The sequence below is a fragment of the Setaria italica genome, chromosome III (genome assembly GCF_000263155.2).
Source record: "Setaria italica strain Yugu1 chromosome III, Setaria_italica_v2.0, whole genome shotgun sequence".
In the NCBI taxonomy this organism is placed as follows: domain Eukaryota; kingdom Viridiplantae; phylum Streptophyta; class Magnoliopsida; order Poales; family Poaceae; genus Setaria; species Setaria italica.
In genome coordinates, this window is record NC_028452.1 from 11,619,582 (window position 1) to 11,637,480 (window position 17,899).

Genomic DNA, 17,899 nt, shown 5'->3' on the forward strand with positions numbered 1-17,899 from the left:
GAGTACGATTTAACGCAGTGGGCCGCATAACCTATCATCAGGATCCATGACTTTCAGCTGGGATTTTGTGAGATCAGCAACAGGAAGCAAAAAGGACCATAAAAAGGGCTTAATAGGGCCACGAAAGCCGATGAATATTAAATACTCATCATTTTTCATTTGTAGCAATAGCCCACAAAGGGAGCCAGGTCTCCCCTCTGTTATAATTAACAATATATAAGAAAACATATCTATGGATGGTTCAGATGTCCGCCCGAATCGGTAGAGCCCCCCCCCCCCCCCCCCAACTCCCGACCCCGACCAGCGGCGCCGCTAGCATGTGGCGCTCGCGGCGAGGCTTCTCCATCGCCCCCGATACTCGGCGCCTTCTTGATCTCGGATCCGGCATGGCCGCGCGGTACGCCTCCTTGTCCCCTCCCAGCAGGAGTACGCTTGCTCTCGTATGGCTTTTTACTCTTCTGAAGTTCTTACTGCATTCATGTAGTTTCCACCTGCTTAGTAGTTAGTTCGTATGCGCAGATGCAGAGCCATTCGAGTCGAAATGAAAATCACTGATTTTTTGTTGAGTTAATTTGCTGAGTACCGAGCAGCAACCATCCGGCACATTGTATCCTAGTACGAATTGCTTCTTCGCCAGCAGTTTCGAGTTTCGTCATTACCTGTCTTTATGCGTGAAATGGAGGATGAATGCTAGGTTATTGTCAATGTAGTTGCCATATTTTGGTTCCTGATTCCTGCGTTGCGTTGTTGAAGACAAGATTGGTTCAGCATGAGCCGAGAACCACCTCTTCTTTTGAACTTAGTTAATTTTGCATTTCAATGTGTAGCTTCATAGATTTAAAATTTTAAATGCTCTTGTACGTAAATTCAGTGCAATTGAATGATTGATCCATGCCATTGTTTATGAGTACTTGTTGGTCAGTTAATATGCTCTGTGCAAAATTTAAACACATTGGGGGACCTAGCACTAGCAATTAGATATTACTTGAAAATTCTTTCATAAATAGATAAATTTCTAACAATTAATAGGAATAAATTGCATAGCACAAATCTGTTACATGGTGCGAACAAGTGAAGCATAAGCTCCACCAGACACGCCCATCAATTTTTCATGTCTTCCTTTCTCCACAATCACGCCATCCTTCAGAACTGCAATCATATCAGCTCCCTGGATTGTTGAAAGGCGGTGTGCCACAATGATGGTTGTCCTGCCAACCATCACACGGTCCAATGCATCCTGAACAACGCGCTCTGATTCAGCATCTAATGCGCTTGTCGCCTCGTCCAGAAGAAGTATCCTTGGGTCCTTCAGGATAGCCCTCGCGATAGCTATCCGCTGTTTTTGGCCACCTGACAGTTGCGTTCCTCTCTCTCCAACAGTTGTGTTGTACCCCTGCGGCATGCTTGAGATGAAGTCATGGGCATTGGCTGCTCTAGCAGCCATGGCAATCTCTTCCTCTGTTACCTCTTCTTCCTTCCCATAAGCTATATTATCACGGATTGTTCCACTGAAAAGCACTGGTTCTTGGCTTACCAATCCCATCTGATCCCTCAACCAACTGATCTTTAGGCTACCAATTTCCATCCTATCTAATAAAATCACACCAGAATCAGGTTCATAGAAGCGCTCTAATAAAGCTATCACCGTGGACTTGCCGCTACCACTTTGACCAACAAGTGCAACTGTCTGCAATAAGACGGGTTCCATGTAAGTCTGTGGAACAATAATTACCTAATAAAAAACATAAATCGACATATTAGGATACTGGTTTAGTGTAGACCTTTCCAGAGGGAATGCTCAAGGTGAAGTCAGTGAATATTTGAACATCTGGACGGGATGGGTATTTGAAGCTGACATGCTTAAAATCAATGTCACCCTTGACATTCACCAAGGTGGAACCTTCTTCACTGCTTGAATCAATTTGGGATTTTCTATCCAAGATTGAGAATATGGAAGTAGTAGAATCATTTGCCTTAGCTGAGTCAGAAGCCATAGCATTTGTTTGTGCTACTCCAATCATGGCTAAAACTAAAGCAAAGTAAGCCTGCATTCCAATAATTTGAAACATACTTACCAAATAATATATGCACCAAGAAGGAAAAAAAAACAATGACTATTACTTACCTTGAAGACATTACCAAAAGTGGATTTGCCCTGACTAACAAACTTTGCACCAACATAGTAACAAAGAGCAGAGCTGGCATATAGCATCAGATATGAGAAACCTAAACCAAGGCCTCCAACTATTCCAGTTCGAATTCCCTGATCCCTAGAAGCTTGGCATTTCTGATTGTATTTGTCCATCACTCTCTTCTCAGCACAAAAAGATGCTACTGTTCTGATGCTACCAACTGCTTCAGTTGCAACTTGACTTGCTTCCTCATACATTGTCTACAAGCACATGCCGGATGCAGGAAATGGAAGTTTTTAGACAAAAGGTCTCCCCCACTTTATTTGCACAAAACAAAGCGTGCATCGCTTTGTAGCAATTAAGTGCCAAGCATATTCGAGGCGTGCCCGCCAAAAATAAGATAAGAAGGAAGATATTTACTACAAGTGGAATCCATATTAAACTGAAAAAGGTGCTCAAATACAGTTGTTACTGTTAATGAAATATGCTAACTTGTCTACCATTTTTCAGCATGAGGCATCTACCAAATCTAAGTTTTAGGACTCTTTACCATAGGTAAAATAACTTGTGGAAATGGAACTGAACAGCAACTCATGGTTTTTTAGGAACAAGTGAACAACACAACACTATATCATTTCATGATTGAAATATTTGTACCTTGAACATGAAAAGGAAAGTGAGGCTAATTTATAGCTGACCTTAGCATCTTGACTGAACCCCTGTAGGAACTTCACTTGAGCATAACCCTGGAGACCCACTAAAGGAATTACAACTAAGATTACCAATGAAAGCTTCCAGTCTACGACCATTGCTATTACTATTCCACAAATAAGTGTTGCAGTACTTTGGACCAGTAAGGCCAAGTTATCTCCTACTAGACGTCTTACATTAAGTGCGTCAATACATAGCCTTCCATTAAGTGCCCCACTGTTAATATGAAAGTGAAGGTTAGTATATTGAGCGTTCATTTCCATGAATAGATCAAAATATATATTACTTACCTGGAATTTGCAGGATGATCAAACCAAGCAACTTCTTGGTGCACTATGTTTTGGAATGTCAAAGCTCGGATTCGTTCTATAAGCTTCCCACCAGCTATTGCAAAAAGAAAGCTACTCGCTAGCTTTGATATCAGAGCGATTGCACCCAGCACAACACACAGCAATGCCCAAAAGGTAGAATCTCTCCGTTGCTGGTCTGGTGATTCATAAAATATTTTAGCAGCACTAGCCATTGCTAAACTGATTGTTGGAAAGATAGCTCCATCAATTGCTGCTGCAATAGACCCAAATAGAAGAACTGCAGCCTCCGGTTTGTTTAGGCTAATTAGGCGCCCCATTGGTGCTTTATTTGGTACCTTATCATCAGCATTTTCATTTTGTCTGGCAGCATCTGCAAAGTTATATTCCAGAAGTTCTGTGGGGCTAGGAACCCCGAAGGGAAGACTTAAAGAATGACGGCTGCTCCCTCCTGAACTTCTACTTACTGATCGTCTGAGTGACCCACTCCTTTTAGATGCTGAGCCTGATAATCTAGCATCTGACTTGCGGTCATTTTGTTGTTGTGTCTCTTGCAGCCGTATAAGCTGAGAGTATGCTCCATTAGGATCCTTTACCAATTCATCATGATGCCCTAGATTTAGAGGTAATACGGTATAAATGAATAAGCTTTCTTTGACCCTTTTCTCACAAAAGGAAGTTAAAGAATGTGTTCAAGAGGTAGTTACCTTGTTCTACTAATTTTCCTTTAGAAACAACTGAGATGCAGTGAGCATTTCTTACAGTGCTCAAACGGTGCGCCACAACAAGTGTGGTTCTCCCCACCATGATCCTATTTAGCGCATCTTGGACTATCCTTTCAGACTCCAAATCTAATGCACTAGTTGCTTCATCAAGCAAAAGGATTTTTGGATTTTTAAGGATGGCTCTCGCGATCGCAATCCTCTGCTTCTGTCCCCCGGAAAGCTGAGCACCTCGTTGTCCAACTGTTGTGTCATAACCCTGAAATCATATGAATGCATGATCAGTTTTATAGTTTTATACATTACAGTAGCTTATTATTTCGCAGATCATGTTCATGTAAGTACATTAGGCAAGTTCTCAATGAAGCTTGCTGCATTTGCAAGCTCGGCTGCTCTCTTGATTTCTTCCAAGGTTGCATCCCCTTTTCCATAGGTAATATTCTCCCTGATGGACGTCATGAAGAGCAGGGGTTCCTGATTAACAAGGCCAATCTCCCCCCTTATCCAGTCTAGCCTGAAACTTTTGATGTTCATTCCATCAATTAAAACCTCTCCAGCCTGTGGATCATAAAATCTCTCAACCAGATTGATCACGGTTGACTTTCCACTCCCACTCTCCCCGACTATGGCCATTGTTGTGCCACTTGATACATGAACTGAAAATCCATCAAATATCAGTTGATCTGGCCTGCCTGGGTAGCTGAAGAACACATCCTTCAGTTCTACTTCACCCTTGATGTCCTCTAATACAATGCCAGTACTATCCTCACAGTCAATTTCTGGTCTCCTCTCGATTGTTTTGAACAATCTGTAAGCCGCAACTCTTCCTTCCTCAAAGGAAGCTATGCAGGGTGTTGCATCACCTAAAGATCTATCCCAAACAGTTAAAAGTTTTCATGTTAGACAGATATAATTTTTTTTGTGATAAAGTACTAGGACATGCATCATAGGCAGATACCCTACTATTGGCTTTTTACATGTAAAATGCTAAAACAAGGCAGGCTATTTGTTGAACTCAACTGTTAGGCTGGGACATTCTCAGTATCAATGCTCACCTTGCACCTATCATGATTGCAAACATGATATTTAGGATATCTGCTCCACTATATCCTTTAGTGAGGCTTAACTTGCTGCCGTACCATATAATTAATCCAAAAGTGGAGAAATATAGTAATGAAAGTAAACCCATGCCAAAGCCTTGGACAGCCCCTTCCTTGACTGCTCCTTTGTATGCCTTCTTTATCAGATTGTTGTACAGGACAATGGCCTTCTTTTCACCATTGAAGGAAGCCACCTGTTATTAAATATGGATGCAAGTCAGTCGCAAACTTATCATCTGTAGTGCATGATCATCATAGGGCCTACCGTTCTTATGGAGCCAATTGTTTCTTCAACAATATCACCTGCATCACTGTATGATGCTAGACCCTGGCTAGATATTTTGGACAGCATCTTTGCCACAATTCCAGCAGCAGCAATAAATGGTGGTATAGTAGAGAGCATAACAAGAGTTAGAAGCCAGCCTTTGATGAATGCCAGCACAAACCCACCGAAGAAAGTTGTAACAAGCTGTAGAAACCTGCCGACCTAAAGACATGAGGATCTGAAATGTGGTCATTCAAAAAAGAACAAAAGGAAAAAGAAACAAACAAAACAGCTTTTTCAATAGGAAGGAAGCTGAAGCATCACAGAAATAGCATCGAATCATTTTTTTTTGTATCAGGTGTAAATCATTGAAGAGGATGCAAGGTTTATTCACTTACCTTCTCACCAATAGCACCCTGAATTAGAGTCGTGTCGGCAGATATACTAGAGACTATTTGTCCAGTCGTCATTTCTACATCGAAGAATGTCATATCCTGTCTAAGGACCGATTTGAGATACAAAGATCGAAGCCGAGTAGCCTGCCTCTCCCCAGTCATTGTCCAGCATGACACCTCTGGTAAGCATTGGTGTTATCGTCATGTATTTGCATTTGAGCATTATGTAAGATACTAGGAATGATTTCAGTGCATCCCAATTCGTAGTGGTCCACAAAAGTACTAGTGGATGATCTGATACTTGGATTTCTATTCATAGGCATTATACTATTTCTATAATATTTGAAATAATTGATTATGGTGATGTGATATTGAATTTTTTTTTGCTCAATATGATTCCAAGTTCAAAAGTTTTCCGATATTATGTAGATTATACATGGTCAAATATGATACTGTGGCTTGCTCACACAAAATGATCCTTGAAATTGTACTGTTGTACTATGATACTGAAATGCTACTGAAACCAGGTGTCTGGGAGAGAAGTATCATTTTCAGTTTTAACAAATCTATCTTCTGTGGGCCATTCAAGTATCCACGAAAAATTTGCGTGTATCAGTTATACTCACGGACAAAAGCAGCGAACCCTGTTCCAATGGCCAAGTAAATGAAGTTTAGAGCTGCCTGAAAGAAAATGCCAGCGGTGTTACTAGTACATCCAATAACTAGCCAGGAAGGTTAGCAAGATTTTTTGTCTTCTGGATAATAGATTGCATCTAAACAATATTTTTCATCAATTTTTTTTGTACAAAAGCAGTTATGATTACTTACGTAATATAGACTGAGACCATGATCATGTGTATCAAATTTTGGTATCTATGTTATAAGCAACAATCGGCAAATTTTCTATATAACAAGATTCCGTAACATTATTACAGGCTATGGCTTGTGGAGGGCTGTACCTTGTTGACGCGGTGACCAATCGTGTCCGGGGTTGCGGCCCCAAAGGCATCAATCATCTGCCCGAAGATGATGGTCATTATCACCATCGACATGCCATTGCCCAGCGCCCCAACCATGCCGACCAGCATCAGCACGACGTCGGTGCTGTCCGCGTACTTGAACACCTCATAGAACGGCACCTTGGCCATCGTCATGGCCTTCTTGCCATTCTCCTCTCCTTCACCACCTTTCACTACATCAGCAGCAGCTGTTGCGGCGCTTTCTTCTGCCATGTCGTGCCTGCCCGGTGCCAGGTTCTCGCCCTGCTGCATATGCATGGCTCTCTATGGAGAGTAACCCTTTTTGTAGTGCCGTTTTGTATGGTGTTTTTAATTAAGCAATTCTTTTTTTTTTTCGCAAGTGCTGTTTTCTTGTTTGCTTGCAGTTAACTGCATTCGCAAGAACGACAATGATGCAGATAAGCGTCCAAGTCGTCAGCCGGCAGGGTTGGTGAGTAGAACGTACATACTTTTCGAGTCCAATGCAATAACATAGAAGCATTATTGTGGTACTCGACCGTAGTTGCAAGCATTTGTATGGTGTACGTGTCGTGAGCTGTTATCTTCTTCAGTCAGCATTCATGTCAAATTTGTTACTGTAGATTATTAATTTATCTTTTAACACTAATCGTGAAGGTGTACACAGCCCATGACTGAATCATGGTGATGGTAACCACTGCTCGTTTGACAAAGAAAACAATGCTCGTTTGCAGGTGGCAGGATGAACCAAATGCAAAGTGACAAGATTGCTTGAGCGCAGGATCCTTGTTTGGGCGCCATGAGCATCAAACCAGCTGCTTTCCGCTTGTTTAGTCATTTGGCAAGCCAAGCTGCGTTGCATATTTGTTTGTGTCGGCGTCAGAACGCTGTCAACGAAAGGCCTCGCCGTCGCCGGCGACCGAAAGAACGGCCTCGAGATATCCAGATTTTTTTTATTTTTTTATTTTTTATTTCAGTAGTTTGCACAAATCTATACTGCCGATTGAAACGGCTATAGCCAAATGAAACGGCGGAAGTTAACCGGCGGTAAGTTCCCTCCTCTGAGCTATACACTTTCAAAAACTCATAACTAATTCATATGAACTCGGATGAAGATAAATTTTATGAAAATTGTAGATCTCGACGAGATCTATAACTTTGTAGTTCAAACCTTTTTCATTTGGTGTCATCTTGGTGCTCAAATAATCGACACAAGTTTCAAATCTAAAATTCAAATTTTGAGTCTACGGTTTTGATACTAACTACTGCATCAGCTGCAAATTGACTCGCTTCTTCATATATCAGTCGACGTACTATGATGCCTCCCCCTAGCTTGACTGTGTCCACTGAATCAATTAAATACAATGGCACAAATAGCGATAAGAAAAATGATGATGGCAAGACCCTCAAGAAGGCGCCAATTGGACGTCTACTTAGCCTTAGGGCCTGTTTGGCAACCATGTGTTAAAGTTTAACACCTGTCACATCGGATGTTTGGATGCTAATTAGGAGTATTAAATATAGGCTAATTACAAAACTAATTGCACAAATGGAGTGTAATTCACGAGACGAATCTATTAAGCCTAATTAGTCCATGATTTGACAATGTGGTGCTACAGTAACCAATTGCTAATGATGGATTAATTAGGCTTAATAGATTCGTCTCGCGAATTAGCACAGGGTTCTGCAATTAGTTTTATAATTGCTCATGTTTAGTTCTCCTAATTAGCATCCGAACATCCGATGTGACACTGTTAAAGTTTAACACCTCGTATCCAAACACCCCTAAATAAACTAGAAACTTCAGCCCTTGTGTTCGGTTCTCTAGCGGCAGAAATTCATGGAGCCATCATCCCAACTACTGGTTTAGTACTGGCTAGTGCTGCTACAATTTTTTATGAGCCACTCGACAAACAAGCCAAATATTCTAGATTTTGGAGTGTAGTGTCTGTCGGACTCGGTACATTAGTATGGTATCAAGGCTCGCAAATAGCTTTCTGTTTGCAATAGTTGGTGGGAAGCTCATAGAGCGTGTCCGGGCTTTACCATTTCAAAGTATAGTGCACCAGGAAGTTGCATGGTTTGATGATTCGATCAATTCCAGGTCAGTTACACGTATGTTTTGATAACCACAAGATTCTATCATAGACTAAAAGTTGGCATATTCATCTCTTGCAGCGGAGCACTCGGTGGAAGACTTTGCATTGATGCCCTTAATTTGCGACGTCTAGTAGGAGACAATTTGGCTGTAATTATCCAATGTACTGCTTCACTATTTTCTGGGATACTCATTGCTTCAGATTGGAATTGAAGGTCTCAATAGTCATCATGGTTGTAATACCACTTATTGGTCTCCAAGGTTATGCGCAAGTAAAGTTCCTGAAGGGGTTCAGTCAAGATGCCAAGGTCAATCAGAAAATAGCCTTTTGGGCTTCTCCTTAAGTTATATGGTTCCGCAAAAATTTGAATAGCTCGAAATGGCTTAGTACGGTATTACCAGACGACTTTACTACCATGATCCTTTTTTTTCTTTCAGATAGCATTTTTTAGAAGTAATTTTAATATTTTGTATCCCCATGACAAAGTAAGGCAATAGATCTCATGTTGTGGCTCCATGCTCCATGCTCCATGCAATTTGGTTACAAAAGCTGATCTACGTGCAGTGCCTGGGAAGATTGCTTGCTTAATAATGTAGTCTTTCCCCTTTACTCCTGTATCATATCCCATTATTATCCACCAATCTAGGACGTAATACTTTATCCGCAGTCCCCACCTACTGTAGCATTCCTCGAAGAAAACTCGAAGAAAAAGTAAGGTAGCTTATCTGAGTCAGTGGACACAGTCAAGCTAGGAGGAGGCATCATAGCACAGGATGAAAGTTATCACGTGTATAAAAAATATGAACCTTGTTCAATTATTTTCCCTTGATGTACAACTGAGATGGAATCAGCATTCGTCACGGTACTTAGTCGGTGTGCCACGATAAGTATTCTTCTGTCCACCATGACCCTATTTAGTGCGTTTTGGACTACCCTCTCAGACTCCAAATCCAATGCACTTGTAGCTTCATCAAGCAAGAGTATTCTGGGGTTTTAAGGATAGCTCTTGCAATCGCAATCCTTTGCTTCTGCCCCCCTTAAAGTTGAGTTCCATGTTGACCAACTCTTGCGTCATAGACCTAATTTCAGATAAAAAGGGGGTTAACATTATGTTTATAGATGTGAACATAGGATACTGTTATGTATTGTGTTTATTTAAGTACATTAGGCAAATTGTTGATGAAAGTTGCTGCGTTAGCGAGCTCGGCTGCTCTCTTGACTTCTTCAAGTGTTGCATCCTCCTTTCCATAAGAAATGTTCTCCTTGATAGAGGTCGTAAAAAGTAGTGGTTCTTGGCTAACACGACCAATCTTTTGTCTTATCCAATCTAACTTGAAACATTTGATGTTAATGCCATCTATGCAGACTTCACCAGCCTGTGGATCATAAAATCTTTCAACCAAACTGATAACAGTTGACTTTCCACTGCCCTTCTCCCCAACTAGAGCCATTGTTTTGCCACTAGACACCTGTAATGACAGTCCATTAAGTATCAATTGCCCAGGCCTGCTTGGGTAACTGAAGTACACATCCTTCAGGTCCACATCACCCTTGATGTCTTCTAATACCATCCCAGTAGCATCATCAGAATCAATCTCTGGTTTCCTCTTAATTGTTTTAAACAATCTATGAGCAGCAGCTCTTCCATCCGTGAAGGCAGAAAGGCAAGGGGTTGCATCACCTAAGGCTCTAGTGAATAAAGTTGAAAATTCACACATAAGTAGGCAAGAATAGGAAAATTAGCATGGCCGGAAACAAATTTATTGGCACATAACGACAATAAGGCATTTTATCTGTTTAAAGTAACTGAACATATCTTCCATGGGGAAGTGCTAAATATCTGGTTGTCATTTAGCCTATCTTATGAGTGTGTGTATAAGTTTTAGCATCAGACTCACCTTCCACCTACCATGATAGCAAACAGAATGCTTATGATATGTCCTCCAATATATCCTCTACTCTGGATTAACTTAGTACCATACCAAATGACTAATCCAAAGGTAGAGAAATAGATGAAGGAAAGGGATCCAGCCCCAAAGCCCTGGCCAGCTCCTTCCCAAACAGTGGCCTTGTATGCCTTCTTTATTTGTTTATTGTATCGAGAAACAGCTTCTTTCTCACCGTTGAATGAAATCACCTAGTATTTTGCAGATACTAGACATGATTAGCGTGAGGACTTATCATTCTTGATGCCATGATTCAACTACAAGTAGCCTACCGTTCTTATGGATCCAACTGTTTGCTCGACAACATCACCTGCATCGCTGTATGATTTTTGGCCTTCGCCAGAGATTTTGGAATGCATCCTCGAGACAATTGCACCAGCAGCAATAAACAGGGGTACAGTTGAAAGCATGACAAGTGTTAGAAGCCAACCTTTTACAAATGCAACCGTAAGTCCACCAATGAAGGTGGTTACAAGCTGTGCAAACTTCCCTACCTGATAAGGAGGAATGTGGCAATGTGTCAGAGAAAACAAAGATAAGGGAGGAATGCACCTACTTCACCAAAACAACAACAGGCTGCAAATATGCAAGTAAGCTTTACTTGGATGTTGAACTATCATAGGAGGAGTAGTTTTTTTTTACTGAAGCAGATAGAAATACAGTTACCTTGTCCCCAATGGCTCCCTGAATTAGGATAGTGTCAGCAGATGCACAAGAAATTACTTGTCCAGCTGTCATCTCTAAATCAAAGAATGCAGTATCTTGTCTCAAGACAGACTTGAGGTACAAAGACCGAATACGAGTAGCCTGTCTTTCTCCGGTCACTGTCCAGCATGATACCTCTGGAAAAGCAGATGTAGTGGAATAATATAATTGCTAATACTATATTTACACTGTTCTCTTCATTCCAACTATGATGGTGCCACAGATAAGTTGATTTACTAGGCTTGTTTTTTCCCTTTTTATTTGCTATGTTTCATTCTTTCAAATTTATGAAAGAATATAGTTGACCATGCCTTCATTTTATTATATTTATTTAAGTATACTAAAGTACTATAGAATTTTTAATTACCTAGTTTTGTACTATGACAGCGATATGTTTCAATACTCGCATAAACTTCAAGCTACCTTGAGTTATTCATAGCCTACAAATAAGATATATGACCGATTTGCCTTCTCCCCATTTAAGTTGGTTAGTTGAATCTTAGCTCTAGTTTCCTAATTACTTAACAATGACCATGCGATATATGATAAACCATAAAAAACTGCTAATTCATGGAGGTTTGGTGAAGCGTCCAAGTGATCACACATACAATAAACAATGAAAAGCTGCCAGCACAGCAAAAGATTGGCTGTAGATACTTACGAAGAAAAGAAACAATTCCTGCTCCAATTCCCAGGTAGACATAGTCAAGAGCTACCTAAAAGAAGTAATAGCCATGTCAGAAAAATATTATTCTTGGAATGGTACTGGAACTACATACCTAATCATGTTCGGTTTTTTTGGTAGGTTATGAGCCATTGCTCAAAGCAAACTCTATGATGTGCATGCATCTTACTTCTCAGGAACATATTTGAGGATATATCCTACCTTGTTAACCCGGTGAAGTATGGTTTCACGGGTGGCATCTCCAAAAGCTGTAATCACCTGCCCAAAGATAATCATCATTATTGCCTGTGACACGCCGCTCGCCACCGCAGAAACCATCCCAATCAGCATCAGCATCATGTCTGTGCTGTGGAACTTCACCCTACCATCTGTCTCCATGATGTTTGCTTTGTGCTATTTTCACTCTTGCAGTTTTCCTTTGTATTATATGTGAATTCTGGTCTCCTGTTGCACTGTAGCAGATGGTAAGTGACTTCAGTTGAAAGACCAGTGAGTGTCCGTGAGCTGTTTTGGAGCCTGGACTTTTTGTTCCTCCTAAAATGGATGTCTTTGTTTTAAGTTAACCATGGGAGCAAGTCGATCAGAGCACGGAAAAGCTGGTATGGTTTGAGATAAGAAAGGTATATCCTTGGAAATTCAGTGCACTAAAAAAAGTAATACCTGTTTACTTGACTAGTATACTGTATGTAACTGCACGTACCATTTCTCCGTTGACTGACTTCCTGGCACCTGTGTATTTATTTTTTTTCTTGTTTTTATTTTGAGAAGGACTTAATAGATGCCTAGCTGTCAAACAAATACCCCTATTGTTTATGTGGATAAACCATCATAATTTGGAAGTGAATTTTCTTGGACTCTGCAGGCTGTTGCCTTTCCCTGGCTCCCAGCTATAATTTATACAAATTTAACTTTGATGATTTCGACAAGTCAAGAAACCCATCAAACTCACCATCAAGTATTAGGTACTGTATATGGCCAGCAAGCTTAGCATTGACTGGTCAAAACTTATGCGCAGAATTTTACATCAATGTCTGTGGCTTTCTAGCTATATATGTTCCCATATAATTTTTTTTCTGTTGCTCCTCTACAAATAACATCATAGTTCTTATCTTTGCTAGCTTGTGGGCTCATGGCAGGCAACCATAGGCGTACGTGTTCCCCAGAGTCTTCGAAGGACTAGGACTAGGACTAGGACTCAAGGAACCTTCATCCTCAGTATACTACTGGAAGATGGATTCCAGCAAGAAGAACAGTAAACAGGTTAGGGCGGCCTACTACCATATAGGTCCGCTTACTTGATCAGCTTATTAAAATTCATCCTACCACATACTCATAATGCTCATGTTGCAACTTCAAATGATATTACTATGATCTATGAAGATCTAGCTCTTGTAATGTAAGAGAACGACAGTCATGACGAATCCGGCTCATTAAGACGACAGCCTTATTTCTCTGGTCTCCACTACGCCATCTAGGTACATCGCGTGAAGATCCTAAAATCAGGATCCCGTCGTGGTGAATACGGGACCTTAACGATCGACCAGCAAAGCTTTCTTTGCGTACATGTAGCTCAGAATCTTTTTGTCTATCACGTTATCAATATATGTTGAATAATCATAAGGACAGCAGTTAGACCTCTAGTAACGCATGAATTAGTTTAACAATGTGAAGAGTTTGCTATATGATCAAATGAGCGTAACCTGCCTCTGCGCACACTGCACGGTCTTCGAATTGTGGTCTTCGCGAGCTTCCCTTATCCACTACGGGAACCAGAAGCTTTGCCGAGTGCCACAAGCACTCGGCGAAAGCCCAAAAACACTCGGCAAAAGCTTTGCCGAGTGTAACACTCGGCAAAGAGCACACGGCAAATTTCCTATCGGCAAAGTCTAGTTTGCCGAGTGTCAAAACGCAAGCACTCGGCAAACATTTTGCCGACGGCCAAAAAACACTCGGCGAAAAGATGTACTTGGCGAAATACGCGATGACGGCGTCGGGTTTAACGGCAGGTTTGCCGAGTGCCAGACGGGAGGCACTCGGCAAACACCCAGGCTTTGCCGAGTGCCAACACTCGGCAAACGCCCTGGCTTTGCCGAGTGCCGTGTCCATGACACTCGGCAAACAAGCCTCGGCTCGACCTGGGAGTGGCCCCTTTGCCGAGTGTTAAAGCCAAAACACTCGGCAAAGACCCCTCTTTGCTGAGTGTAACACTCGGCAAAGTGCCCAGAACCCCCCTTTCCCGACATTTCGCCACGTATAACGGACCCCTCTCAATTCACAATACATATATCACAGGCATTTGTAATAAACAATCACATGCATAATTCACAACCACAGGCATAATTCATAAACACCACAGGCATAATTCAACATAAGCACGAAACAATCCATAAATCCAAGTTCAAGTCACAATTTAGTTTCCACATTGTTCACAACCAAGTCTACTTCCGTGGAGGCCAAGGAGACCACTGCGACAAATCTTGATCTTCATTATTCGAAGCCACCGATTGATTCTGCACATAGGATAGGACATTCTGAGCTAACATCTAAAGTTGTCAAATTTAAAGTATTGAATCTTAAGCACAATGTGTCAGTGACTCACAGGAGTAGTCGTGGGTGGCTGAGGCGGAGGGAACATCATCGGCGGTGGCGGAGGCAAAGACTGTCCCATGCTCGAAGCAAAGTTCTGCATGTACTGGAACATCTGCTCCATCCTAATCCGGTTTTCCTCCTCCATCCTCCGCCGCATTTCCTGCATCTGCGCCGCCATCTCCTCTTGTTCTTCCTGCTTCTTCCACTGGGCCTACAATATTTCATTGCAATGTTATAATGCAAAGCTAAAGTATAACAACAAACGAACGATGAATGGAAGAGAAAGAACCTGTAGAGCCTCCATTTGGAACTGTGCAGCGGTGGGTCGTGGCCGTATCGCCGGGCTCGAGTCCGTGCTCCTAGCTCGGATCTAGGAGAGAGTGGGAGTAGAGGCCGTGTCGATGACGCCGTCGCCAATCCAATATCGGCCATACTTCTTGCCTCCTCCAACCCTCATCACGATTTCTCCATCAATGTCCTCGGAGCTCGGATCGAAGTCTGGCCCGTGAACCTCCCTAGCCATCTTTGTATACTCGCTGACGCGGCTGTGTATGCTAGGGTGGCTGTACGCCTCGGACGGGTCGTCTGGGTTGAAATCTATATCGGCCGTCGCCTTGCCCTTTATGGAAAGGACCCATGCCTTGAGCTGGGAGCAAGGTCGGCCATCATGTGACGCCGACTGCGGCAAAATACAAAATCATTAAAAATTACGTAGAACTAAACGTTACAATAAAGAATTGAAGTTGCGTACCCATTTTTCTCTATATTCATCAAGGCTTAGGCTGCCTTGATGGTGTGGTGCAGTCGGCATCTGCAAACGCCGCTGCCGGCAAGCAAGGTGGTTCTCCAACCACCCGGGCTCCAACCACACGTCGACCATCCTCTCCCAGCACGGCATATGCGCACGACACCACCACGGAGGCACCTACATCATCAAGCGTGTGACATATGAAAAATAAAATGAGCCTAATTAATCTTAAATAGTAAGCATCAACGTTCTTTACTTACCCTCATGAATTGGTCCTTAGTCATGTTCATTGTTCTTGCCTCCTCTTTTCTAACCTTCATCTGTCTGTATTGAGCGTGGAATTCGATGATGGCCTGGATGCGCGCCTCGTAATGCATGTCCTTCACGAGCTTCTTGGCGGCTACATCACAGACGGCCTTCGCCTTGGCCTCAAACCCCTCCTGGCATCTATAGAAATCCTGCATATACACGTGTATACAGTTATTATTTCAAGAATGTCGAAAGTAGGTGATGTATTGAGCAATTTAGTACGAGGAGTACTTACCCACAGCTCGGCCTTGACCTGCTCTGCTATGTTGGGGAATCTTCTCTGTTGACGATCAGGAACGTCGGGGGCGGCGACGTAGTGGTCCCACGTGTAGGCCGGCTGCTGCTGTCCGGCGTACACCACCAAGCCAGGGAAGTGAACCCTGCACAAAAGGCCAAGGATCCCGTTGGCCTTACGGTTGTGGTCACCCCCACTGAGCTTAATCCAACTCCTGCACAAGTCATTAATATGAATTATTAGTTTTTGTAACTTTCAACATAAGAACAATATTAAAAATATTTAAAGTTACTTACTTGGTCCCAACCGGTTTAATCAGCGGGCGTAAATGCTCAGGTATCGGCCGCTTCGGGAGGGATGAGGGACCTCGCAACCATATCTTGGACTGGGCATCCCCTGCCTCCCCGTCCCCCTCCTGCTCCTGCTGCTCCTCCTCCTCCGCCTCCTCCTCCTTCTCGTCCCTAGAGGCGTGTGCGGAAGATACCTCCTCCTCCTCCTCTTCCTCCTCCTCCACCTCAGGTTCAGGCGACGGGGGCCTCGCCGCTTTACCCTTCCCTCGAGGCCTCTGGACCACCTCCTCCTCCTCCTCCTCAACCCTACGTCGAGGCCTGCCTCGACGCCTCCCTCGACCGCTCCCTGAACGTGACCCTGACCCTGAACCAGTCCCTGACGCGGCCAGTCTCTCGCAAATCGATGTGAGCTTCCTCATACCGCCCACCATTGCTTAATGACCTGCAATTAAAAAGAGTACACGAGTCAGCATAGGCAAACAAAACATAATTACAAAGATATGCAAATTATAATTAAATTATAACTAAATTAGTACGAATCATACATGTATTAGAAATAATCATCATGATCGGGATTAGCTGGATCATAAGTCTCATCATCACTATCACGCGTGTCGATATAGTCAAGCTCGTGCTCCGAAGAAGGAATGTCGTCATCATTGTCATTAGCTAACTGTAATCGTTGAAGTAATTCTAAGTCCTTCACATTCTGAACCTCGTCTCCACCGTCCTCTGTAGCAACCCTCTCGTTGTCTACTTCCATTCCGATCGCTTCAGTTAAATCTATCACAAAACTCCCTTCGAGCCCATCTTCTTGGAATAACTCTCCTTCGTACGTGTCGGGGTCTATATTTTAATCTTCATTGTTTGGTACAGGTAGTTTACCGTGTGGCGATACCTTGTACACAACATCATAACCCTTAAGACGGCTGTCGGTTTGGCACGGGTATGACAAATAATAAACTTGCGTGGCCTGTTGAGCCACAATATAGACTTGCCAGCTCTTGGAGGCGCCATGTTTAGCTGTGGTCTGTTGCATAATGTCACTTGATCCACTCTAGCCTTAACATTATCCTTTGTCTTGTCAGGAATGTCCATTATTGTACCAAAAATTGCCTCGGCGATATTTTTTCCGTGTGCATTACATCAATGTTATGTGGAACAAGAAGATCATCAAAATAGGGAAGCTTCTACAAGCACGACTTCTGCGTCCAAGCATGTTGCTCGCCATATCCCAAAAAACCACCTTCTTCATTATTGACCTCGAGAGCGTCTAACTGAGCACGAATTGCGGCCCCTGTCATCATCGGCGGTGCGGGGGCTGTAACTACAACATCTTTGGTAAAGTTCTTGATGTCTCGTCTAAATGGATGGTTAGGAGGGAGGAATTGTCGATGTTTGTCGAACGAAGAATATTTGCCACCTTTCGACAACCAAATAAACTTCAAAGATGCTTTACATACTGGGCATGGGAACTTCCCGTGAACACACCATCCGGAGAAAATCCCATATGCCCGGCAAGTCATGCAGTGAGTACTGGTCCAACATGCATCTTGAAGTTTGTCTTTGTGGATCGGTCATATGTCCATACCCCTTCCTCCCAAGCACGGAGCAAATCATCAATCAGAGGCTCCATGTACACACTCATATTATTCCCCGATGCTCTGGAATTATCAACGACAA

General features: G+C 42.7%; 1 protein-coding gene and 1 long non-coding RNA gene across 2 annotated transcripts; one reads left to right on the top strand and one right to left on the bottom strand.

Moving 5' to 3' along the window:
* The first annotated feature begins 289 nt into the window (after positions 1-289).
* Positions 290-6,492, top strand: LOC111256604. The gene is made up of 2 exons (XR_002676667.1): positions 290-397; positions 6,161-6,492. It is a non-coding gene; the product is annotated as an uncharacterized LOC111256604 (long non-coding RNA).
* LOC101776736 (ABC transporter B family member 4) lies at positions 421-6,286 on the bottom strand. The gene is given in 10 exon segments (XM_022824808.1): positions 421-1,687; positions 1,782-2,045; positions 2,126-2,392; positions 2,831-3,063; positions 3,066-3,764; positions 3,859-4,132; positions 4,219-4,744; positions 4,929-5,167; positions 5,239-5,460; positions 5,637-6,286. Coding segments are annotated over 10 exon segments (3,516 nt in total). The 5' UTR covers positions 5,796-6,286; the 3' UTR covers positions 421-1,054.
* Positions 6,493-17,899: the final 11,407 nt, after the last annotated feature.